Genomic DNA, 25,635 nt, shown 5'->3' on the forward strand with positions numbered 1-25,635 from the left:
CAGGTTCCTGACTTGTAAATGGAGTGGCTTGTTTTTTATCACGCTAAAGGAATGGCAGGGACCAGCCTGCCTATAGTGAGAGCTGTAAGGGTGCTTGGGAAATACATTAGCGTTTTTGAGGACGTGAGTCTGCTTCAGACTGCTTATAAATACAGCTTGACTCAGCCAGTGTGTGGTTGATACTCTTGGAACATGAGGTGGATACTCTTCTTTGGGGCCCTTATTGGGCCCAGCATCTGTTGCCAAGAGAAGTTTTTTGGGTAAGTTCCTTTTGGACTTATTATTTGGTTAGTTCAGAAACTTGGGAACCAAATGAAATTGAAAATGAACAGCTGGTTATCCCTCGAGCAGTATGGCACTGAAAAAGAAGACCTTGGCTTCTGTCCTCGCTCAGCCACTGTGTCCTCTTAGACAAGTTATTGCTCTTCTCTGAGGCCTGATTTCCTCATCTGTGAAGTCAGGACGAGATGATCTCCATGGTCCCCTCCCAGCTCCCTAGCCTCCTGCCAATTTGTCTTCTCCCTAGTTCTTATTTGTAAAGTCACTTGCAGGCATCTTTGGCTTTTTTCCTCCTACATTATTAATTGCCAAGAATTACCAGTTATCATTTCTAATTTCTGCCACACTGAAGGGAAAACCTGAATCTTAGACTCTTGGTTTTGCCTCTGTTAATGGTGAGGGCCTTTACCGGGCTTTCTGGTCAGCTTTTGGGACGTGAGATTTGCTAGGTCTTGCCTTGCCCTGGCATCGAAAATTGACATGCAAGGACACACCTGTACGTTGTCTGTGTGTATTTGTGTGTGCGTGCACACACTTGCTCAACGTGCTCCACACAGAATGCTCTGAGGTGTGCAAAGGAGAAGACTTTGGGGAGGTAGGACAGATGAAAGGATGCCACGGTGCCCTGCTAGAAGATTGAATTATAATAACTCATTACTGCGTAACGCTTTGCCATTTGCAAAAAGCTTTCATGTACATTGTCTTTTGGATCACACAAGAACCCTGCCAGGCAGGGGTGTTATTTTCCTCAATTTAAACATGAAAAAAGTCAGCCTTAAGGAACCCACCCAAGGCCACTTAGCTGGTAAGCAGGCTAGCTGGAACTCTGAATGCAAAACAAAATCCCATAACCTTCTGCTGGAACACAACCTCCACACAGAATCCTGTATCTCACGGCTCTAACTGTAGCTGTTAGCTTGCTCTCAGCTATCACTATTAGGCTAAAAGGACTTTGGGGTCGTTTATTCGGGTAATGACTTATATGGGATTGAGTAATTTTTATGGTGATGACTTCTGAACACACCTGTGTCTCTATTGCCAAATGGCCTGGAGGAGTTAGGCGTAGAAGGTGGCCTGGGAAGGAGATTTTTCCACAGGCAGCCCAGCAGTAGATGTGTAATAGCTTACACTTGCTGCCGTGTGGGCTGGTGCACAGAGCCGTCAGGCGCCCACTGCAGCTCTTCAAGTGCCGAAAAATCTCTGTTCCTCAGGACGCAGGCCTCTCTTACAAAGCGCAGACACCTGGCCCTGACACAGCTGGGCTGGGTCTGGAGTGCTCACCACTGTTCTGCATGGATGGGGCTGACGTCTGAGTTAATTGCGGTTGATTTTAACCAAGAGTGTCATCCTCTTCCCAGAATCTGTTTTCTCCCCACAGTAGGGAACCCATAGAGGTTGTGGAATCCTTCTTGGGGCCCACAGATATGTCCCAGACACCTGGCTCAATGAACATTTAGAGCAAGGGGAAGCCGGCCTCCCCGTTGGGTGGTTGGTGGGGAAGCCAGGACTTAGATTGGCTTTGAGGGGTGGAAGGGCGATGGAGATGAAGATGGGGGTTTCTCCTCACCACCCAGTCTCCGTTCCACCCAACTCGCCCACCTCCCCAGGCTCTTTTGCTCAGCTGGTGCCTTTGTCCTTGTCTTCAGTCATCTGAAGGATGGACGGTGGCCGGGTGCCGAGAGGTAGGGGGCAGGCAGAGGGCAGGAAGTAGTTGCAGAACTGGTTGTTGCCTCAGCAGCATCTGGCAGATGTTTCAGAGTCGTGTGAGACCATCTCTTATTACTCGGGGTGGCTGCTAAGCCTGGCTGGGTATGCAGGTGATAAAGAGACAAAGAGTAGATGAGAAAGGCCCAAAGAACAGGCCCCTTGGCTGCCCGCTCAGTACAAGGGGAGTGGTAGAAGCTCAGTCACCAGGTGAATATGGACTGTCCAGAACATGGGACAAGTGTGAGGTGAATGAGAGGGTCTCCCTAACCATTGCATTGGCCACAGCTGGATGGCACTGGGCATGGAAGAGGGAGAGACTTAAGAGCTGTAATAACACCCATAGAGTAGAGAGCAGGAGGGGTGGACACGGCCACCTGCAAATCCCAACATGCTCCCCAGCCCCCTAGGCCAGTCTTCCATCTTCAGAAAGAATCTGAGGTCTACAGTGAATTTCCAGATAGTGTAGATAGGTTGTACTCAACCGTCCACACTCATGACCTGGACAGGCATTTTTCAAACAGGGACAAGGCCAATGAAGGCAAGGAAAAGGCTGCCCTTCACGTGGCGCCCCACTTACTTTCTCTCTGCTTTCAGGTATTGATACGCTTATGGTCATAAGAATAATGGCAGATCCTTCCCCCAGTTGGTAGACCACCTGAAGACAGTATCTAACTCTGCCTTACGGCAGAGAAAGCTTCATGGATGATGGGAGTTAGGTCGTGAAGACTGGTTGGGAGATCGCCAGGCAGATAAGGAAAAGGGATGGGCAGGCCAGCAGAGGGAACAATGTGTGCAAAGGCATTTGTTGTTGTTGTCTTGTGCCATCGAGTCGATTCTGGCTCATGGCAACCTTGTGTGTTACAGAGTAGAACTGCTCCAAAGGGTTTTGGAGGCTGTAATCTTTACAGAAATAGATCTCCAGACCTTTTCTTCCATGGTGCCGCTGGGTGGGCTCAAACTGCCAACCTTTTTGTTACCAGCTGAGCATAAACCGTTTTCGCCACCCAGGGATTGTGCAGAGGCATAGGAGGGCAAAGGTCCACGGCGAATTGGGGGTCTCAGGAGGCTGGAGCCAAGAGGGTGTAGAGGAGAGAGGCAGACGAGGGGCAGAGGCATCAGCCCTTGCCTTCTGTCCCTCTGTGCACTACACATGTTTCTTTAGCTTCTGTAGCTTGATGGATTAGAGCATGATGAAATGGGTAGTGGATTTAATCACCATCTGGGCCAGTTAGAGTTGCAGATTCACTGTGTTCCATTGCTGCGGTCTGTGCTCCAGAGTGTGCAAGTTCTAGTATGAAGTCTTTGCCTCGGGAAATGCAAAATACACAGTCTAGGTGGATGTGTAGCAGGGTTTTCATATTCCAAAGAACTTCTTATTGTTACATTCCTCGTGTTTCTCTTCCTGTTCCTTCTGCCTTCCTTCTTTCTTTGCTATAGTTCTCGTCAGTGTTGTATTTTACAAATGCCTGTTCTGCTCACAGAGCCCTGGTGGCACAGTGGTTAAGAGCCACAGTGTGATACAGCTGCTAACCAAAAAGGTTGGCAGTTCAAATCCACCAGCTGCTTCTTGGAAACCCCGTGGAACAGTTCTACTGTGTCCTATAGAGTCGCCATGAGTTGGAATGGACTCAACGGCAACGGGTTTTTGGTATTCTGCACATATGGGGTCACCATGAGTCGAAATTGACTCGATGACAGCTAACAACCACAACAAGAGTTTTGCCAGTGAAGGTGTCGAGGCACAGGCTTTTTCTAGAATGCCCATTTTTTTACTGTGGTAAAATACGCATAACATAAAATTCATCATTTTAACCATTTTTGCGCGTACAATTCAGTGGCATTAAGAACATTCACAATGTTGTGTAACCATCCCTACTATCCATTTCCAGGTCTTTCTGATCACTCTAAACAGAAACTCTGTGTCCATTAAACAATAATTTCCATTACCCCTCCCCTAAGCCCCTGGTAATCTCTGTTCTACTTTCTGTCTCTATGAACTTGCCTATTCTACGTTTCTCATCTAAGTGGGGTCATACAATATTTGCCCTTTTGTGTCTGACCTATTTCACTTCGCATAATATTTTCAAGGTCCATGTCACAGCATGTATCAGAACTTCATACCTTTTTATGGCTGCATAGTATTCCATTGTATATATACACCTCACCACGCATCTGTCAGCTTGCGCGTTGCTATGATGCTGAAAGCTACGCCACTTGTATTTCAAATACCAGCAGGGTCACCCGTGGTGGACAAGTTTCAGTGGAGCTTTCAGACTAAGACAGACTAGGAAGAAAGCCCTGGTGATCTACTTCTGAAAGTTAGCCAGTGAAAGTCTTATGGGTCACAGCAGAATATTGTCTGATACAGATGAGCCCTGTAGATTGGAAAGCTCTCAAAATACACAGTGTCTGCAACAATGGTCTCGAGCATACCAGCAATTGTGAAGATGTTACCAGGCTGGACCAGGCAACATTTCGTTCTGTTGTAGGTGGGGTCGCCATGAGTCGGAGTCGACTCAACGGCCACAACAATGTATATACCACATTTTGTTTATCCATTCATTCGTTGAATGGACATTTGGGTTGTTTCTACCTTTTGGCTGTTGTCAATAATGCTGCAATGAACATTGGTGTGCACGTATCAGTTTGAGTCTAGAATGCTTATCTTCAGTGCACTCCTTTTTCTGAATTGTCGGGGGAGTAGGTTGTGACAGAGCATGAGTGTGGATGACTGGCCCTAGTATTCAGTCAGGAATGAGGGGTTCCCTCCGTTTTCAACCCATCCCTTTTTTGTGAACCTGCTTGCTCATGTCAGAGAATGGTAGTCTGGTTCCTCCCTCATCTACCATACCCTGGTCCCACAGTCCCAGGGCTGTAGGTAAACTCTGGACAAGGCTGTTGGGTTCAGACTTGTCCAGCCAGTGGTTTCTCCAAGATGCCTCAGCCGCTCTCAGGGATGCAGACGGGCTGCCCCCTTGCAGGACCTTGTGGAGACAACAAGTCGTTCAAGGGAAACTTCAGCCCTAGCAGCTCCTCCAGACCTGCTGTCTGTAATGGTGGCAGCTCTGCAGTGGACCCAGTCTGCCTCCTTAAGGTTGGCCTGGATTCCCCTCCCCCCCAACCAGAGCCCCCAGATCCTTCCAGAACAAAGTAAGACCCTTAGGGCCCATCCGGTTGGAGCTGGTGTTTAAGACAGAGAGAGGCTGAGCTGCCACGTGAGGCTGCATAGTTAGCTCCCGGTGACAGACCCATTTTCTCTGTCAACAGGTCCTTCAGCCCACAGCCCTCTCCAGCCTCTCTTCCCGCATTCATTTGTGTCAAAGGGATGACACATGTGACAGCGTCGAGTGCGGATTCATTCGAGCTGTCACCTAGCAACGGCCTAATGGATCCCCTGGCTCCCTGAGCAGGCGTGGGACACAAAGGCAGCTTTTCCAGCTCGGCCTTCTCCCACCCACACCCAGGCTTCAGGGGCCTCTTCCGCTGTCGCTGCTGAATGGTGTACACGACACAAGTGCAGGACAAACAGCAAAGGGGGCTCTGGACAGGGCAGGCTCCCTCAGGGCGGGGGGAGGGGGGCCCTGTCCCAAATACAGCATCAGTACCCCGGGCCATATTCACGGCCCTCTGCAATCCGCATTTGTATAGGATTCTGGAGCTGGAAGGGATTAAGGGACTCCCCCTCCAACATCTCCCCTCTTTTCTAAACCTCTGAGGATACAGGGTCTGTTTTCTCCCCTAGCCCCTCCCAGCCTGGAGGTTCCGCCAACATTTCAGCCCTGGCCCCTGACATTGAAGAAGTGCTTCTTTATGTCTTGAGTTAGCTTTGCGTGTAACTCAGGAACATTCCTTTCTGGAAAATATATATGTTTTTCATTATAAAGTAATATGACCACATTACAGAAAACAGATACAAGGGGGAAAAAAAGAGTAAGTCATCCATAATCCCATGACCCGAACATAAGCACCGTCAGCCTCTGGTATATTTCCGTTGTCTGTTTTTCTTCCAGTCCATCTGCTTTTTCCATGCTTGTAATCATGGCATACACACAGTTTTGTGTCCTGCTCTTTCACTTAATATTTCCCTTAAAGTTATACCATAAGCGCTTTTTCATATTTGCTATGTAGTCTTATTTTTAATGGCTATACATTATAACCAAAGACTAGACCATTTCCTCTTATTCAGTCCAGTTATGTCTGGGGTGGTAGGTGTGGCTTTATTTGCCAGCTGAAAGGTCACCATTATCTTTTGGTGTTTTTTTTAATCCCCCCTCTAGGGACCAAGTTTTTAGGATCAATGTCAGAAATGAAGATGAGATCCACAAACTGATTCAGCTAGTGAATTCGGACAACTTTACGGTAACTTCTTCTTCTCAGTCCTCTTGGGCATCTTCTAACTTCGGTGGGAGAAGACTTTTGTGCCACCAGCATTGTGATTATTATTATTCCGGAAGCTTTTCTGTGTATAATCCTGTGTTAGTCAACATGGCATTTACATGTTGAGACAGTGGTGGAGGAGAAGTGTGGTTGGTCAGTAGTGCTGTCCTGGAGATGGGAGGCATGAGTCGTGGGCTCCATCCTGCTCTCTGCCATAGGCTTATTGGTTCTTGGACTCCACTGGGCAGGACTGACCAGATACAATGTGAAATGGCAGCGTTTGCTCTTGGACACCCAGCCCCTCAGGGATCACCCTGGCATTTGGCAGTGGTTCTAGAAGAATGAGCTCATTGTGCCTTTTACCTGAACTGTCCTTTAACCTGGTTTTGTTTCTTTCCTCTTCAGCTTAACTTCTGGAAACCTCCCTCCACTTTTGGTTGTCCTGTGGATATCCAGGTCCCGTCTTTCAGTCTGCAGCCAGTCAAATCCTTCCTGAAGTCCCAGGGCTTAGAGTACTCAGTGACGACTGAAGACCTGCAGGTGGGTAGGCCAGGGCCCCTCACTGGTCCTCCAGCCAATCCAGAGTGTACCTGAGAGATTTTCAAGTTCTGGTCCAACCCTTCTCCATTTTACAGATGAAAAAAATTGAGGTATCTGAAAGGAAAGCAAGTGACTTGTTCGAGGAACAATATGTTTTAGTAGGAAGGGCCTACATAGGTTATGAAACCACACTGATCTGGATCCAAATCCTAATTTTGCTAACTACTAGTTATGTGACTTTGGACAAGCTATTAACCTCTTGAGTCTCAGTTTCTTCATCAGTAAAATGGTAATAGTGATACCTACTTCATAGGATTATTGAGAAGACTAAGTGATTAAGTGTACATAAAATGTCTAACAGTGTCTGGTATATCATAGATGCCCCATAAATACTATTTTCTCCCTCTTCTTATCTGAAGTCAGGGGGCAAGAGCAGAGTGGGGAGAGGGTGTGGGAGACCAGTCATAAAATGCACCCTTTGAGAAAGGGGGAATGTTACCACCAGCCCCCAGCAGAGGGAACATCACCTTCCAAGCCAGACACCAGCCTCACATCCTGTATCTGAACAGCAGGGCAGTGTCATGTTCTCTCCCTCACCGAGGTGGGTTATGGACTAATTGGTGATTTGGCCTGGGAGTTTCCTGATGGCGTGAGCAGCTGTGAGCTTATTAATCATCCTCATATGTCACAGACATCTGCCAGGAACCTTCAAAGATGAGTGGTTATAAGAATTTCTTTGTTTCTGAATGGTTTTCCAAGCGGTGTATTTCAGAGGCGCTGGATACCAGATGCGGGCTGATGTCTAGAGAATTCAAGGTGTAGGATAACCAAATAGCACGTATGTTGCTTCCAGGGAGTAAGTGGGTTTTGAATGGGGTGATGTAAGTTGGGTGCCAAGAAGTAAGGTTTTTATAAATATATGGAAGAAATCTGACCCCCTTTTAAACTTTGACATTTGTGTCGCTTGATATGTGTGCTGAGGGTGTCGCCATTTTGGTGAAGCCCACACTTCAAGAGATGGTAGAAAAAACGTGAACCTCTACCTGCATGGGCCGCTCTCACAACGTTGCCCTGCCTGTTTTAGTCCCTTTTAGATGACGAAGATGAGGAAACGCAACACAATGAAGGGAGAGAGCGGAGTGGTGATCCTTTCAACTACGGGGCCTACCATTCTCTGGAAGCAGTAAGTGTTTCAGAGCAGATTATCAAGTTTATCTGCCTCCTGGGTTTGCATACCCCCTCCCGTTACTTCTGGGAGATACTCGTCTTTGGCACAATATCACTTCACTTAGGGGCAAAAGAATGTGTACACTTCCATTCCATGCTTATTCTTGGCTAGTTTGACTCTCACCAGCACCTAAGAGCATAGTGACAGGGGCAGATTAACCAAGTAAGCACGATACACACAGGCTTGCAGTAAGCGAGGTATGCATGGGCTTACGGTAAGCAGGTACACATGAGCTTAATTGTGTTTCACCTGTGAAATTGTGTACTACAGATTAGTAAGTAGGCCCAAGTAAGCCCGTGCGTTCCTTTTTTATTGGGTAATCCGTCCCTGGCGACACGCAAACTGGACATTTTCCCTAACATGCATCCTTCATTTCTTAAGCAAGCCCTCAAAGAAAACCATGAAATAATTGCAGTCATTTCTAGTCCTTGTAATTCCACCTTCTTATACCCACCACAATCTCTATTTTGTTCACTCAGGATAAAATGTTACTTATTCCAGGCAACTAGACAAGTGGTTACTTCCAAGGTTAACCAAATATTTCCACTCATTTATCATGACCACTGACAACGTATATTTGTTCCATAAAGTGTTTTGGTTCTATGTTTAGTTAGAAACCACTTTACATTGATGACTGACTTTCAAGGTAAGTCAACCCTTCAAATGAAAAGCTTGGAGCAGAATAATTTAATATGATATTGGACTGGAACTGTGACACACGCAGTATAGTTCTCTTATGTACCTCACTCTCTTCTCCATTAATCTGCACACTCTACGAGCTCAGGAACACATCCCAAATCTAAGCAGGTATTCTCCTTCATATACCTTAATACATGAGGTTCTTCATATGTAGAGATGGTGTTCCTGTATCCTTTTCATAAGGCAATATACTTTAAGCTGGTATTTTTTCTAGATGGGGTTGTTTCAAAGGTTGACCCACTATTTCCGCTCCTTTCCCATGGTTATTGGAAGTTTTGTTTATTATGCAGACTTCCAACCGCACTGCCCCTTGATCTGTCTTGTGACCGGTGATACACATCTGCAAAACAGCTGGATGAAGTTAGGAGTTCAGTCTGCGGCCATGGACAAAGGCAGAGTGAATGGGCCCACACAGGATTCAAGCCCATGATGTGTGCCTCATTAGTATGGAGCACTCCCCAGCTGAGTTGACCAGTCACAAACGTCACCTGTCCCCTCACCTGCCTGCTCCTGGAGTCTCACTTTCTCATCAGATGCTGGCTTCTGGTTCTCTGGCTTTTGGTGCCCCTTGCAATCAGTTTTACAGCTTTCTCTCATTTCATGTGAGGCCTTTTGCTGTGGATTTTGGAGTCCCATCTCCCTCCTAGCTTGATCACGTTCAGTGCTTTCTAAAAACAACTTTCAGCCACTCGGGCTTTCTTAGGTCTCTCATGGGAATTTCAGTTTGTCTCTGCCAGGGTTTCTGGTTCTAGACCTTCTGGGTGTGGTTACTGTGGTGATTGTTATCTTTCTTAGTTTCTTGTTTCCCCTGATGCTGGCAGTCGTGAGTGTGAACCCACATCTGGACATAGTGTGGTGCTTTAACTTTTCCTGGGTGACTCTCTTTTCTTTCATGGCTCAGGGAGGCATCGTGCTTTTGCTTCACTTTCCAGGGTCAGTGGGTAGAGTTTTCCGGGCCCCCTTCGTGGCTGGAACTGCCAATTCCCAGCTCTCACTTTTATGTAAGGAGCTCAGTTGCAGCTCTTGCCCCACGCTGGGTCCAATGTCCTCTACTCCTATCCTGGTTTGCTGCAAACCCTCAGCCTCTGAGGCGGAAAGATGGTCCTGCGGCTTCATCTCTACCCCTCCCCTCTGGCACCTACAAGCTCCCCTTTTTTCTGCTTTTAAACTTGACTGTGCATTTGTAACATTGTCATTGTATTTTATCTGGTGTACCTGTGTGTTTGGGGATGGTTTCTTGCTTCTGTTCAGTCTGCCAGATTGACTGCAAGTCTGATAAACCCTTTATGTGTGATTTTATTCTATATTGACTGCACATTTTCCTCCTCTAAATGGCTGCCTCTTCCAATTTTAAGGACTAAATATGTATTTGTTTATTTCCTTCTGTTGACCTTCAAAAGGCTCAAGCAACTAAGGTGGATAATTCTATTTCAATCAAACCTTTTTTTGCTGAAAGCAAATGGAAGCTTTCTTAGCCACTGTTCACAGTTTTTCACTTGCTCTCACAAAGCTTTAGAGAAATCATTTCTGTAGTAGGGTGCCTCCACTGCCGGGTGTAAGCAAGATGGTCCATTGGGATGGAGGAAGAAATGATTACAACTTCTATCTATATTTCCACATGTATTTATATTTATTACGAACTCAACCTTTTTTATACATAGTACATGTATATGTTATATACATGTATTATATATATACATGTATATATTATATGTATATAGGTAGAGAGAGAGTCCCTGGGTGGCTCAAACAGTTAAGTGTTCCACTACTAGGCGAAAGGTTGGCAGTTTGAACCTACCCAGAGGCACCTCAGAAGACAGGCCTGGTGATTTGCTTCTGAAAGGTCACAGCCTTGAAAACCCTGTGGAGCAGTTCTACTCTGCACACACGGAGTTGCCATGAGTTGGAATCAACTTGATGGCAACCAACAACTGTATGTATCTCTCTCTCCCTCTCTATTTATAAACTAAGAAAACCAAACCCACTGCTGTTGAGTTGATCCTGACTCATAGCGACCCGTAGGACAGAGTAGAACTGCCCCGTAGGGTTTCCAAGGAGCAGCTGGTGGATTCAAACTGCCAACCTTTTGGTTAGCAGCCGAGCTCTTAACCACTGTGCCACCAGGGCTCCATCTATATATATATAGCAAAAAAAAAAAAAAAAAAAACCCAAATGGTTGCCATCAAGTCGATTCTGACTCATAGCAACACTATTGGAGCCCTGGTGGCACAGTGGTTAAGAGCTCGGCTCCTAACCAGAAGGTTGGCAGTTCGAATCCACCAGCTGGTCCTTGGAAATCCTGTGGGGCAGCTCTACTCTGTCCTATAGGGTTGCTATGAGTCGTATCTATATATACAGTGTGTGTTAAATTTTTTTTTTTTTTAACCGATGGAGAAAGTGATCAAAAAGTTGAGAGAGTATTGCTTTCAAGAAGCTTGGCTAAATGGGGCTGTTACTGGTTCTCTAGTCTTGTCCGGTGCAGAGGACTGCAGCTGTTGGAGGAAGAGCTGATAAATCTCTCTAGTTTAGTGGACTATGATTGTGTGGGCAAATAAAATGTGTTATTCTCTACAAAATGGTAAAGGACTTCTTTCGGTAGTTTCTCTAGAATAAGCATTCCGTGCTGATAATATTGTTGACCCCAAGGCTAGGTAAGACATCCTTAAGACCAACAAGATAAAGTTCACAGACCCCCACGCAGAGCTGAGCAGATTTTTAAAAATGCCCTTGGGTTCACTTTTTCCACCTCAGATTTACCTTGAAATGGACAGCATGGCTGCAGATTTTCCTGACTTCGTGAGCCAGGTGAAAATTGGACATTCGTTTGAGAACCGGCCACTGTATGTATTGAAGGTGAGGCCCCAGGCACTTCCAGGACCCAGACTTCAGGTGTCTGAAGGAGGCAGCTTGTCAGGATCTCCCTGGCGTCAGGGAGGAGGGCACAGCTGGGGGATATCTGACCCAGGTTAGAATTTGGTCTGACCGAGTCCCTTGCTTTTGCCTTATGTTGAGAGAGTTAGAATGAGTACACCCCATACTAAGACTTGACTGAAAGGCAAGATCAATGGGGACAGGCAAGTATTCCAGAAAGCTCTCAGATGGACCACATTCTTTTCCTTCATTCCCACCTTCTCTAAATAGAAAGACAAACTGGGATAGTTCTACAAACTCTCTTCTGCTTTTAAGGGTGCTTATTGGAAAAGCGGAGTCTCTGGGTGACTCAAACAGTTAATGCACTTGGCTACTAATGGAAGGGTTGGTGGCTTGAGTCCACCCAGAGGTGCCTTGGAAGAAAGATCTGTTGACCTACTTCCAAAAGCTCACAGCCATTGAAAACCCTACGGCAAGCAGTTCCGCTATGAAACGCATGGAGTCACCATGAGTCAGAGTTGACTTGATGGCAACAGGTTTCGTTTAAAAAATAACAAAAAACCCATTGCCGTCGAGTCGATTCTGACTCATAGCGACCCTATGGGACAGAGTACAACTGCCCCACAGGGTTCCCAAGGAGCGGCTGGCCTCTTGGTTAGCAACAATAGCTTGCTGTAGCTCTTAACCACTGTGCCACCAGGGCTCTGGATTTGTCTGGCTTATTGGAAAAACGACCTTGGATGCTAATTTTAGGGTTGACATCATTTTAAGTCCAGCCCATGGGCCGTTGGCTGCTCAGAGCCTAATTTCCAGATATTTCTCACAGATTCAGGTCTATATTGGCAAAGGAGATAGAGAATGATGATCGTTACATAAATTACGGTGAAACCTATAAGAGCCAGAACTCAACAGGACTGCCTTGCTTTTCGGGGTCTCGCAAGTTTTCTGCCTTTGACAGGGTGCAGTCTTACCACTTTTCTATTGCTCATTTTAGTGGAAATGATTTGAGTTTTCCTTCTCTAACAGGTTTCCGCCTTACACAGGTTCTGGCTTTCGCAGGTTTTACTGGATATAAATAATCCAGTCAAATGGGTAACAAGGAATTTGGAGATAACAAATTGTGGGACAACTGGTGGTGCTAAGAATTTGCCAAACCCTTAGCATCCTCTAAGCCCTGAAGAACCCAGACTTACAGCAAGGGGCAAATTACCAGTAGGAGGGTACCTGTCACTGAGCTGGTTGCTATAAAATAATTATGTTTAGACTGATGGAGACTCCAGCTTCGTTAGCTCCAAGCTCTGACCGTGGCAAAGACAGGAGACAGAGTTCATTAATGCCGTTGGCAAAGAGCTGTTGTCAACCCCCTGATCCCAATCTGAAGAGGAAATTCATTTACTACATCCGCTAGGACAGCCTGGTTCATGCACTCTGTGTCTCTCTGTTAGGATACCATTTTAGGTCTTTAAGAGACATATTATCGCTAATCACAGCGTCATTACAATCCACAGTAGCATTTTTCTTCCACGTGTGCTTCCAATGGGAGATGCTCAAGCTGCCTGGAGCTGCGGCTCGGCCCCACCAAACAATTGAGCAGCCCGATAAGTAGATGGTGCCCTCCGGAACATTTGGTCTCTGAATGATCTTAAATGGATTAAATGAATAGGAGCGGGATGGGGAGCGGGAGGTGAGTAGAGACGTGGCCCGGCGCTCACTTCTGGTGTCTTTTCCCCTACAGTTCAGCACCGGCACAGGTGAGCGGCGGCCGGCCATCTGGGTGAACGCAGGCATCCATTCCCGAGAGTGGATCTCCCAGGCCACGGGCATCTGGATGGCGAGGAAGGTCATGCCGCCTGGGATTAGCCAGGAGTTCTGGTGGGCCTGGGGTGCCCCCGCAGCGTCCCACGTGGATGGGCGCAGGGGATGAGGTGCTCGGTCCGGATGCAGTAGGCTGGGGCCTTTTCAGCTCAGAGGTGGGGAATCCAATTCATAAAAGTCCCTGGGTGGTGCGAAGAGTTTGTACTCGACTACTAACCGAAAGGTTAGTGGTTTGAACCCACCCAGCGACACCATGGAAGAAAAGCCTGGCAGTCTACTTCCGTAAAGATTACAGCCAAGAAAACCCTATGTATCAGTTCTACTCTTGTAACACATGGGGTTGTCATGAGTTGGAATCAACCCGACGGCAACGGGTTTATTCTGACGTGCGGCACCCCTCCTCCCACCCCCCGGAAGGAGTGACTAGCCTGGGCCCCGGGACTGACTGTGGTAGATGTCACTCAAGCAGCTGTGTTCCGTTCAGGGTGGCTCCGAGGGTTTAGCAGAGAGCTGTTGGGGAGGCAGGGAGGCTCCCAGGGCGAGGGCTGTTCTCGGAGCTGGGCATCAAGGAGGTGTGCATCGACAAGGTATAGCTAACATTCTGTCTGTGCTGATTGTTTCTGACTACAGGAAGGACCCAGCCATCACCTCCATCCTGGAGATAATGGACATTTTCTTGTTGCCTGTGGCCAATCCTGATGGATATGTGTACACTCAGACCAAAGTGAGTCACACCCAACTGGGCTGGGCGTGGAGTTAAGGCTCTTGATGAATATCTTGCTTTGCCCCTAAGCAGCTGTATGACCCCGGAGAGTATTTCCATGGATGAGCACATCATGAGCTTCCTTGGGATTTCATCTGCCAGTCATTCTCACAGCTGAGAATCACCAGGAAATCTTTTTCCATAGTGAGAAATAGTTTAATGAACCCCATATATTAGACAGTTATCCACATTTTCCCAATCTTTGTTCCATCTATTTCCTGCCCCTACATTTTTTTCCAGAAGCGTTTTAAGACAAACCCCAGACATCACGCTATCCCACCCAAAAATACTTTGGTACGCATCTCTACCTGATGATAATTTAAAAAAAGGAAAAAGACAGCACACCACTATCAGCTTTAAAAAACTAGCAAGTTCTTCAATATCTTCTAATACCGCCAATTGTCTTAAAAATGTCTTTTAAGAGGCAGTTTGTTCCAGTTAGGATCCAGACAAGGTCTGCACGCTGCATTTGGTTGTTATGTCTCTGAAGTCTCTCTTATTCTACCAAAGGCCCTCCCTCCCACGCTGTTTCCAAATGCCCCTCATTTGTTGGAGAAACCAAGTGATTTGCCCCGCAGAATGTCTTACGTTTGGAATTTGGCCACTGGATGCTTTGCGCCATTTAATCTGTCTCCTTATCCCCCCCATTTCCTACAACGGGAGGTCAGATCTGGAGGCTGGATTCGATTCAGGTTGTTTTCTCGCCGAGAATGGCATTGGAGCTCTACACTTCTACTGTCTCCCTTGTGGTCGAAGCACGTGATGTCCATTTGTCTAAAGCCAAGATTGGTCAGTGGGTTCGGGTGGCGTCAGCCTGGTCCTGGCAGTATGAATTCTCATCAGGGAGTTTCGGGGAGTCCCTCTCTTAGCACCAGAGAGGGCTACCCCTCCTCTCCCTGGGGGTGAGAGGAGACTGCCCAGTGAACGAGGACTGGAGCCCAATGATCCTCGGACATCCAGAGCCACAGCAGCTTGCCTGTCCGGTGCTCTTCCCTGACCTATCTCTGAATGTTTGGTGAATTTTTCAGAACCGGTTCTGGAGGAAGACACGGTCCCGAAATCCTGGAAGCAAATGCATTGGTGTCGACCCAAATAGAAATTGGAACTCCAGTTTTGCAGGTAGGAGGGGGAGCTGTTTTCAAATCCCGCTACCGCTGAGGTAGCCTGGTCCACTAGGACCCCGGGCCCCAGTGAGAGACCAGCTTCCAGTCTAGCTCCATGGCTGATTCACTGAGAGACTTTGGGGGAACACCTTACACTCACTGTGTCTCCAGTTTGGTTTTTTTTATCTCATTTTTCCAATTTTGAAATTGAATGATTCAGGAATTCCTGCCCTTCTGAGAGAACAGTGGGCCAGAGCCTGTTTGCATTGGGATTACAGTTTACACTAATGTTTACGGACTTCCTGGGTGGAGCAAATGGTTAATGCATTTGGCTGCTAACTGAAAGGTTGGAGGGTCGCGTCAACTCCGAGGTGCCTTGAAAGAAAGGCCTGGCAATCTATTTCTGAAAAATCAGCTATTGAAACCTGTCTTAGTTATCTAGTGCTGCTATAACAGAAATACCACAAATGGATGACTTTAACAAACAGAAATTTATTTTCTCACGGTTTAGGAGGCTAGAAATCTGAATTCAGAGCGCTAGCTCTGAGGGAAGACTTTCTCTCTGTCATCTCTGGAGGAAGTTCTTTGTCTCTTCAGCTTCTGCTTCTTGGTTCCTTGGCGATCTCCCTGTGTCTTGCATCTGTCCTACCCCATCTCTCCTCCTTTCGATTGCTTATTTAATCTCTTTTATATCTCAAAAGACACACCCAACACTAATCCTGTCTCGTTAAAGTAACAAAGACAACCCATTCTCAAATGGGATTGTAACCACAGGTTAGGATTTCAACACATATTTTTGGGGGACACGTTTAAATGACAAAACCCCTACGGAGCACAGGTCTACTCTGACACACACACGGGGTTGCCATGAGTTGGAGTCAATGGCAACTGTTGTTTTTTTCCCCCTCATCTTTTATAACCCACTGTAGTCTTAGATGTACAAATTCCAGGGCCTTCTTTATTCCCTGGCCATACCACCTTCTCCTGGGTGAGTTGCTGGGTGGGTAGGGGGCTGCCAGGGGCAACTCAGAGGAGAGCACTTTCCCCTGTTAGGGCAGCAGGTCGGGATGTGAAGACGAAACTCCAGCAGTTTACCCTTCAATGTGTGAATATGAACGAACATCGGCAACTTGACGTCATGGAAAGAGAATGAGAGTTAGAGACCTGAGTTCTGAGTTCCAGCTATTTAAAGACCATCTCCCTGCAAAAGTGCCAGGGATTTTCTCATATATTATCTTATGTATTCTTCTTTTGTGAATGAATTGCATTATCTGAAATGAGAACATGGTGGCTCAGAAACAATCTCAAGATCATATGGCTGAATAGAGCCAGGCTCCAAACTCACCTTCCAATTCCAAAGCCACACAGTTCTCCTTCACTATTCCTCAGTGGCACGATGTTTTGCTTTTGTTAACATACTTCTTCTACTTGCCTACAAATACACAAAAGCCATTGAGGGGAAAATGATGTACCTGCAGGAAAGGAGCTGATACAAATGTGGAAACTGAGGGCATCCAAGTTAGGCCAGATATTCCTACTGCTGGAGTGGTTTCACACACACACCAGATACCTTGAGGTGCTATATTGTGAAGTAGTACAGAAGGCAATATTTCTAAATACATGTCAAATAATCAAGAGATTTTAGCCACAACAATAGATTATTTTTGGCACCACTTGGCTATTAGGATCTGAACCAAGAGAAGGAGTTGACACTAAGATAAATGGAGTCATTTTCAGTATTAATTGGTATTCATATTAACTATCTAGAATACTTATTAATTACAACTCATTGTCAAGTATGATATGAATATTATTCATAACAGCTGTTATGGGTGCAACAGAAGGTCAACTCTATCCATTTAAAGGAGTCCTAGTGGTTTTTCTTCTCAGCTATAGCAGACCAATACCCTAGCCTCCGTCTCCTGTGCCCTGCCTTCTGTACATTCACCACCCAGCCAGGTTCTCAGGAAGACCTGGCGGTGGCCTGCCCATTGCTGATAGCTCCATACCCCTCCTCTTAGTTGAGTGTCTTGTATCTGTTTCTTTGGCCTGTGGGTTACTGTTTCTTCTTGGGCTGTCACCCACAGGAGAGGGAGCCAGTGACAACCCATGCTCTGAAGTGTACCATGGGCCTCATGCCAATTCAGAGGTGGAAGTGAAATCAGTGGTAGATTTCATCCAAGAACATGGGAATTTCAAATGCTTCATTGACCTGCACAGCTACTCACAGCTGCTGATGTACCCATATGGGTACACGGTCGACAAGGCCCCAGACGCTGAGGAGCTGGTAAGTGGCTGCCTTCCGCCCAGCCCCGGCCTGCCTTACCCTCCAGGTACAGCCGAAGTGGTCGTTCTGCATCTTTATAGAGAAAGTCAGGAGCCTGGGCTTGGTTCATTAAGGGTCCAGTCTTCTCTCCCTGAGTGGTGCAAATGACTAAGCGCTCAGCTGCTAACTGAAAGGTGGGAGGTTTGAGTCTAGTCAGAGGCATCTCAGAAGAAAGGCCTGGCTATCTACTTCTGAAAAATCAGCTGTCAAAAACCCCATGAAGCACAGTTCTGCTCTGACACACATGGGGTCGCCATAAGTCGGAATTGACTTGATGGCAACTGGTTTTGGTTCTTCTCTCCCTGCTCTTTGGGATGTGCCATCAGGCTTCCTGGGGACAGGAAGAAGACGGTGTTTTTCATTTCTGTGTCTACTCTGAGTCCACGAGCCACACGTGCCCACCTGCCTTTCCTTTTCACTTGTTTTTCTGACTGAAACACGTTGAGGGCCCACTGCTTGGCAAGAACTGTTGATTGGCAGTATGGTGGGCAGGGGGAGATGTTCCTCATTCCTGTTGAGGAGGGGCGTGAGGAGGGTGCTCTGTGTCATGTACAGAGATGCTCCCCAGGACACGGGGAGGCACCTGGGGTGGAGTAGGGCTCCCATCTGCAGGGTGACGACAGCCGCTGCCTCCGTGCCAGTTAGCTTGAGTGCACCCCTCTGCTCAGGGCCCCGTAGGCCCATGAACCCCTAAGCAGATGCACCCCTACCCAGGGCACATGGCGAGGTGTGGACCGGATTCTGGCCCCACTGGTCCTCCTCAGCAGGTGCCTGGGTAGGGCACATCCATATGGGGTGGCCCTGCCTCCGCCTCCACTCTGGAACACCCACTCCTCAGATGGTTTTCTCTTGAACGTACTTGGCCTTCCCTTATGCCATCGACAGGACATTCTCCTCCCTCGGGGCAGGTGGAGGTGATGGTGCGTTTACCATATTCCTGGTAGGCTGGGTAGCAGCCCTGCAGTTTTTTGATCTTTGGAGAGCTTGAACACAACTCTTCCAATCTGAGCATGCAATACTCATGCTTGCAGCGTGCTTACCCGCCATCTTGCACCCCTCTACCCTTCTCCACCACTTTCCTCAAACTGGAAGTGAAGAACTTGGAGAAAGAGTTGAAGGAACCAGTCCATGTCCCTCAGTTTATAGTCAGGCCTGAGTCCTGGTGGCGAAGTGGTTAAGAGTTCAGCTGCTAAGCAAAAGGTCAGCGGTTTGAACCCACCAGCCACTCCTTGGAAACCCTATGGGGAGGTTCTACTCTGTCCAATAGGGTTACTATGAGTTGAAATTGACACGACAGCAATGGGTTTTTTGGTTGATGGGGCTCTGGTTGGATGGGAAAGAAGAGACCAGAGGGAATATTGGAGAAGGTACAGAGAGTCTTCCAAACCATCACAGTGAGTGCAGAGCAGAGAAGGAATGGCGGGCTGGCAGGATCCATTCTTTCTCACTCTGCTGATTCTCTCTCGCAGGACAAGGTGGCAGGGCGTGCAGCCAAAGCTCTGGCTTCCCTGTTGGGCACTAAGTACCGAGTGGGTCCCAGCAGCACCATTCTCTGTAAGTACTTGCTGTACTTACTAGTTACTTAGAAAATGCTTGAGAGGGGACTTGAAATGGAGTGGGAGAGAGCTGCCAGCTGGACTTCCTATGCTGTGGTCTGACGGTTTTCGCTGTTAGTCATCGATGGAATTTACCTCGAGCCCGTGTTTCAGCGGCTGTTGGCGTGGTCTTCATCACCATCATCACCACCACTATTTATCTCGTGCCCAAGAGGAGTTCAGTCCTTCAGTGTGGTGGAGTCTCTGTTCTTTACCTGGCATTAAAGATCCTGACATAGTTTACCAAAACTTCCTCAAGCTCATCCCATTGTCAAAGGAAACCCAGCTTTGAATTGGCAGACAGATGGGGGTGGGGCTGGAGGGGTAGGAGAGACGCCCTCACCTTTTTATCAGAAATGAACAAGTGTTGGAGCATAGAGAGCTGGGGTGGGGGCCCCCAACATAAGTTAGCATCAAGCCAAAAAAACCCCAGATCTACCAAGTCCCCAAATCTGAGCTTGGGCTTGAGGCCTGGGCTCGAGGCTCATTACCACAACCTCACTTTGAGGAACGAGGTACCTTGGTTTTGGTTTCTCACTGAGATGTTTCATCCAGGGCTTCAAACCAATTTGTTCTGGTTCAAACCCCTGCTGAGAATTTGCATTTCCACCCCAGATATACTAAATCAGATTCTACAGTTTAACAAGATCTCCAGGTGATTCTTATGCATAACTTCCTAGGGACTTGTTAGAAATGCAAATTCTCAGCAGGGGTTCGAACCTGAACAAACCGGTTCAGAAGCCCTGGTTTCATCCGAGCAATTCACTCTGTTCCTGCTGAGATCCTTCCAGTTCTCTCCTTTTGTGAGTCTGTCTTGAAATGTTTCATTTGGGAAAAATACCATTCTCCATGACTCCAGCTGTAAATGGAAATATGAATATGAACACAGGAAGCACAGCTCTGACCTCTTTCAAGTTGTTGTGTTAGCTGCCTTTGAGTTGGCCCCTGACTCATGGGGACCCCACGCACAGTGGGATAGGGTTGTTGTGATCCATAGGGTTTTCACTGGCTGGTTTTTGGAAGCAGATCACCAGCCCTTTCTTCCTAGTCCGTTTTAGTCTGGAAGCTCTTCTGAAACCTGATCAGCATCATAACAACATGTAAGCCTCCACAGACCAATGGGTGGTGATTGAGCATGGGGTGCATTGGCTAGGAATCAAACCCAGGTCTCCTGCATGGAAGGTGAGAATTCTACCACTGAACCACCTCTTTCCTCCTGTTTCAAGCTAGTGCCCGTCTTCTGCCTCCTCCTCCAACTGTTTTCCAACGATTGGTCCACCCTCCGAGCCCCTGCAAACTTGCCGACATTTATTTCCTCTTCAAGTCTTTAACTCACTTGCCCACCCTACCTGCTTCCCCTCACTAGCTGTTCCCTTCAGGGCTCCATCCCACCCAGCCCTCCTCTCCACTCTGATCTCCACACTCTTGTCTGTGTTTCCTATGCCACCAGGCTACATGAAGCCATTAGCATGATGGTGGGGTTTGTGTTGCTAATTGCAGCAACACCCATTAATTATTCATGGTTTATTATTATTGTTGTTGTTAAATGGAGCTCTCCAGAGAACACATGTGGGGGGACGTTTCTGCACCCTCTGCTTAATCAGTCAGAACTTAGGCAGGGACTAACGAGTGTTAAGAGCCTGGTGCAAGCCCCTGGAGGAGGTCTTCTTGAAAGATCTCTGTGGGTCACCAGGGTCTTGGCTTTGGAGCCAAACACCAGTTAAAATAACGGCCTTGTCCTCCCACATCAAACACATTCTTCTACCCAGCAAGGCTCTGCCAAAGCTCAGAGATACTTATCAGACTCCACCAACAGAAGAGGAGGGAGGGTCTCCTGAGGATTGTCCAGGAGACATAAAACTCCTCACCTCTTTCAAAAGCCCCTCCTCTGTGTTCTTTAGAGACTGCCCTCCTTGCTTTCCAAAAAAGTCATCCATGTTTGCATAACAGTACTCTCTCTAACTCCCTGTGTCATGGTATGTGCTACATAAATAGCTGATGTTTTTCCCTTCAAGGGCTGGAACTTCCCTTATATTAACCATCTTGGATGAAAATAATTCGAACATGGGTTTCACACTTTCCTGTCTTCTTAAACAGAGCATGTGGAAGAGATTTGAGCGCCTTTTCTTCATGAGCGAGTGGTCTTCTGGCTGTCCGTTATTATATCCTGAAGACCTACTGGGCCATGTGGGACTGTTCCATCCCTATGCTAAATAGCCCCAGCCTCTTGCTTTTTTAATTCTTATGTCTGCTTTTTATGTCTCCTTCCTCCTGTCAGGCTCGAACTGCTTTCAGGCCAGCTACCTCTAGCAACCCTTTCCCCACCTCTTCACTGATTCTGATCTACGAAGGCCTTGGAAACAAGTTCTTTGGGTTTGTTTGACTAGTGGATAGATCATGGATATTTTTTTTCCTTTTTTTTTTTTGAATTTGTACTTTAGATGGAAGTTTACAGAGCAGGTTAGTTTCTCATTAAACAATTAGTACACATATTGTTTTGTGACATTTTTGCCAACCCCATGACATGTCCACATTTTCCCCTTCTTGACTTTGGGTTCCCCATTACCAGCTTTCCTGTCCCCTCTTGTCTTCTCGTCCTTGCCCCTGGGCTGGTGTGCCCATGGAGTCTCATTTTGTTTTATGGGCCTGTCTGATCTTTGGCTGAAGGGTGAACCTCAGGAGTGACGTCGGTACTGAGTTAAAAGGGTGTCCGAGGGCCATACTCTCGGGGTTTCTCCGTTCTCTGTCAGACCAGTAAGTCTGGTCTTTTTTTTTGTGAGTTAGAATTTTGTTCTACAGTTTTCTCCACCTCTGTCCAGGACCTTCTATTGTGATCCCTGTCAGAGTAGTCAGTGGTGGTAGCTGGGCACCATGTAGTTGTACTGGACTCAATCTGGTGGAGGCTGTAGTACTTGTGGTCCATTAGTCTCAATCGTGAATATTAAGGATGTTTGTGGCAGCATTGTTTAGAGTAGCAAAAGGCTGGTAAGCATATAAATGCCCATCAGTAGAGTACTCAGTAATAGATTTGCTGCATTCATACAAGTGGAACATTCTGTGCTAATAGCGAATAACCTTTAGGTGTTAATTGAAAAATGCAGACTGCAGAACAGTGTTTATAGTATATTCCTGCTTGTGTTCAAAGAAAGAATAGGTAGGCTTTGAGCAGGGGCTCAAGTAGAGTGAAGTTTATGAACTCTACCGCTTTGACTGCTCAGCAGAGGTCTTTTTGCCTCCTGCCTGAATCTTAGGTATATTCTGAAATAACTGAGCTTGCTATGGAAATAAACCCTAGAAACTTCCTGTGCCATTATCTGTTGCTTATTTGGCATTTTCTCAGAGTAGAGAAAGGCTATGGGCCTAAGAGTCACACAGGGATTGCAGAGAGTACAGGAGAGCCTGTTCAGTACCCTCAGGGAGCGCATAACCTCAGAGGAAGTGACATTTCTAGAAAACCCACAGTGGTTTCATGAGAAACGACCTTTAGGAACAATGGAAAAGCAAACCCACTTCAGTCTAGTCAATTCTAACTCCTAGAAACCCTATAGGACAGAGTAGAACTGCCCCATAGGGTTTCTAAGACTGTAATCTTTACGGAAGCAGACTGCTACATCTTTCTCCTGCAGAGCAGCTGGTGAGTTTGAGTCGCTGACCTTTTTATTAGCAGCCCAGCGCTTAACCAGTGCGCCACCAGGGCTAAGCAAAGGGACCCATATTTTCATTTAACAGAAATGTAACATACCAAATGGCCTAGAGTAGGCTGAAGGAAGCATGGGCTTTGTCATCAGATGGGCCTGGGTTTAAATTCCAGCTCTGTCACTTACCATCTCTGTTTTCTTAGGTAAATTACCCATTCTGAGCCTGGACTTCCTTACCCATTTAACAAGGACAATAATACCTACCTCATTGGGTTTTTAAAGATTAAATGAGATCATAAATGCAAAGTTTCTAGTATAATGACTTACCCGTGGTAGATGTTCAATGAATGACAGCTGCTGTTGGCATCATGGAGACTTGGCGGTGCAGTGGTTAAGCATTCGACTGCTAACCAAGAGGTCAGCTGTTCAAATCCACCAGCCGCTCCTTGGAAACCCTAGGGGGCAGTTCTACTCTGTCCTATAGGGTTGCTCTGAATCGGAATCGACTTGACGGCAGTGGGTTTTATGGGTACTGGCATCATTATTTTATTATTTATTGTCATCTACATTTTGCAGTTTTAGCCAATCTCTAATAGAGTCTGACTGAAGCCCTGGTTGCCCAATGGTTAAGCACACAGCTGCTAACTGAAAGGTTGGCAGTTTGAACCCACTAAGAGGCTGTTCAGGAGAAAGACCTGGCGATCTGCTTCCATGAAGATGACAGAGTAGAACTGCCCCATGGGGTTTCCAAGGAGTGGCTGGTGGATTTGAACTGCTGACCTTTTAGTTAGTAGCCAAGCTCCTAACCACTGTGCCACCAGGGCTTCATAAAGATGACAGGCAAGAAAACCCTGTGGGGCAGTTCTACTCTGTCACATGGGGTTGCTATGAGTTGAAATTGACTCCACGGCACCTAACAACAACAACGACAGAGTTTGACTGGGTAGAAGCAGAAAAACTGGCCTCTTGCCTTCCCCAAGGCTTTTGGCAAAAGGAGGTCCCAAGGGCTGTGCTTCCTTTTCTCCGTGTATCAGTTATCTATTGCTACATTAAAAATTACCCCAAAGCTTAGTGGTTTAAACAGCAAACATTAATTTGCTCACATTGTTTCTGTGGGTCAGGAATCCAGGAGCAGCTTAGCTGGTGGCTCTGGCTCTGGGCCTCTCACAAAATTTTAGTCATGATGTCTGCCAGGGCTGCAGTCATCAGTCATCCAAAGGCTTGACTGGGGCTGGAGGCTCTGCTTCCAAAGTGGCTCATTCAGGTGCCTGATGTGTCAGTGCTGGTTATTGGCAGGAGGCCTCAGTTCTTCACCACATGTGCTCTTCATAGGACTGCTTGAGTGGCCTTACGATGTGACACCTGGCTTCCCCCAGGGTGAATGATCCAAGAGAGAGCAGGGCGAAAGCGGCAGTATCTTTTATGACCTAGCCTTGGAAGTCACACGCCTTCATTTCTGCAACATCCTGTTAGTTACACAGGTTAAGTCAGCCATACTCAGTATAGGAGAGGACTGCACCATGGCGTAATACCGGGAGACAGAGATCACTGGGGCCATCTTGGAAGCAGCCTATCACACTCCCGACTCTGTAAAGATTGGTTTTCAGTGACCTGCAGGAGTCTGTACAGTGAGTTACTGACAAGGTGGGAATGAGGATTTAAAATATCTTGTTTGGAGACTGGTGAAGACCTCCCTGTGCAGGACAGACTGAGACTGTGGATCAGGCTCAAGTTTACGTGTTACAGGCTTGATGACTTATAGCAAAGACTTTGGATCCCTAAGGAACCTCCAGCAGGCAGAAATTCTGGCCCCTCCCCACCTAACCCTGAAGGGAGCCAGACTTCAAAGGTGTTTTCTCTTCTAACTTCCAGACCCAGTTAGCGGGAGCAGCATCGACTGGGCATATGATAATGGCATCAAGTATGCCTTCACGTTTGAGTTGAGAGATACTGGGCGTTATGGCTTCCTGCTGCCAGCCAACCAAATCATCTCCACTGCGGAGGAGACCTGGCTGAGTTTGAAGATCATCATGGAGCACGTGCGGCACCACCTCTACTAGACCAGGACTCCCACTCACTTACATTTAATTATAACCCACAGGTGCACACATGCAGCAGCCTCAGTTAAAGGGGCTCATTCCTTCGCTTGAGACTCAGGGCCCTCGGGCTTTGTCAAGAACATGGCAGCCCCTCTGCAGCCCCCCTCCCTGGAGCTGGTGCATTCTGCCAATGCCCCTATGAAGAGTGCTCTGCCTCCCTACTGTATGTTAATCCTGCTGTTTGGCTGAGCCTTTTGTATGTCTCTTCTTCCACACGGCTGCTTGAGCAGGCCACACTTTGGGTCATCCTTTATTGGGTGGTACACCCCTACCTCATTTTTAGAACAAAGAACTTCTGAGATGGTTCTTTAGCCTCCTCCACATACATCCAAACCTGTGACCTTGGTCTAATGGGGCCCAAGGGAGGCCCTGAAGGACACAACGCTTGCCTTTCAGATCAAAGTCTCAAAGATGATGCAGAGCTTCCTTGAATTTAGCTCTCTCCTTGAACATATTTTTCTTTAAGCAACAAATCCTTTACAGTCATCAGTATTGACCTTCTTTTTTGCAGGGGGAAGGGGGGCCTGAATACAAACTAGAGGGTCGCCTTCCATCACTGGGCCAAGAGTTCCCAGATCCTATAGTTCTTATCAGG

At 47.1% G+C, this 25,635-nt stretch overlaps 1 protein-coding gene across 2 annotated transcripts; it reads left to right on the forward strand.

The window, feature by feature from the left end:
• Positions 1 to 192: 192 nt before the first annotated feature.
• On the forward strand, positions 193 to 25,212 carry LOC101351087 (carboxypeptidase A4). Of its 2 annotated transcripts, XM_004382674.2 has the most exons (11): positions 193 to 260; positions 6,264 to 6,345; positions 6,769 to 6,903; positions 7,988 to 8,086; positions 11,582 to 11,683; positions 13,437 to 13,540; positions 14,129 to 14,240; positions 15,308 to 15,398; positions 17,470 to 17,669; positions 19,178 to 19,262; positions 24,814 to 25,212. In XM_004382674.2, exons 1-11 carry the CDS (start codon positions 193 to 195, stop codon positions 24,999 to 25,001), a joined length of 1,266 nt encoding a protein of 421 aa, XP_004382731.1. In that variant the 3' UTR covers positions 25,002 to 25,212. The 2 variants fall into 2 exon arrangements, with proteins under 2 accessions (XP_004382731.1, XP_004382732.1); XM_004382675.2 differs by lacking the exon at positions 7,988 to 8,086.
• Positions 25,213 to 25,635: the final 423 nt, after the last annotated feature.

The sequence above is a fragment of the Trichechus manatus genome, unplaced genomic scaffold (assembly GCF_000243295.1).
Source record: "Trichechus manatus latirostris isolate Lorelei unplaced genomic scaffold, TriManLat1.0 scaffold00097, whole genome shotgun sequence".
In the NCBI taxonomy this organism is placed as follows: domain Eukaryota; kingdom Metazoa; phylum Chordata; class Mammalia; order Sirenia; family Trichechidae; genus Trichechus; species Trichechus manatus.

Coding starts and splice junctions, on each gene's coding strand:
- LOC101351087 (XM_004382674.2), top strand. CDS start 193: ATGAGGTGGATACTCTTCTTTGGGGCCCTTATTGGGCCCAGCATCTGT. Junction 8,087..11,581: donor CCTACCATTCTCTGGAAGCA/GTAAGTGTTTCA, acceptor TTTCCACCTCAG/ATTTACCTTGAAATGGACAG. Junction 15,399..17,469: donor TTGGAACTCCAGTTTTGCAG/GTAGGAGGGGGA, acceptor TGTCACCCACAG/GAGAGGGAGCCAGTGACAAC.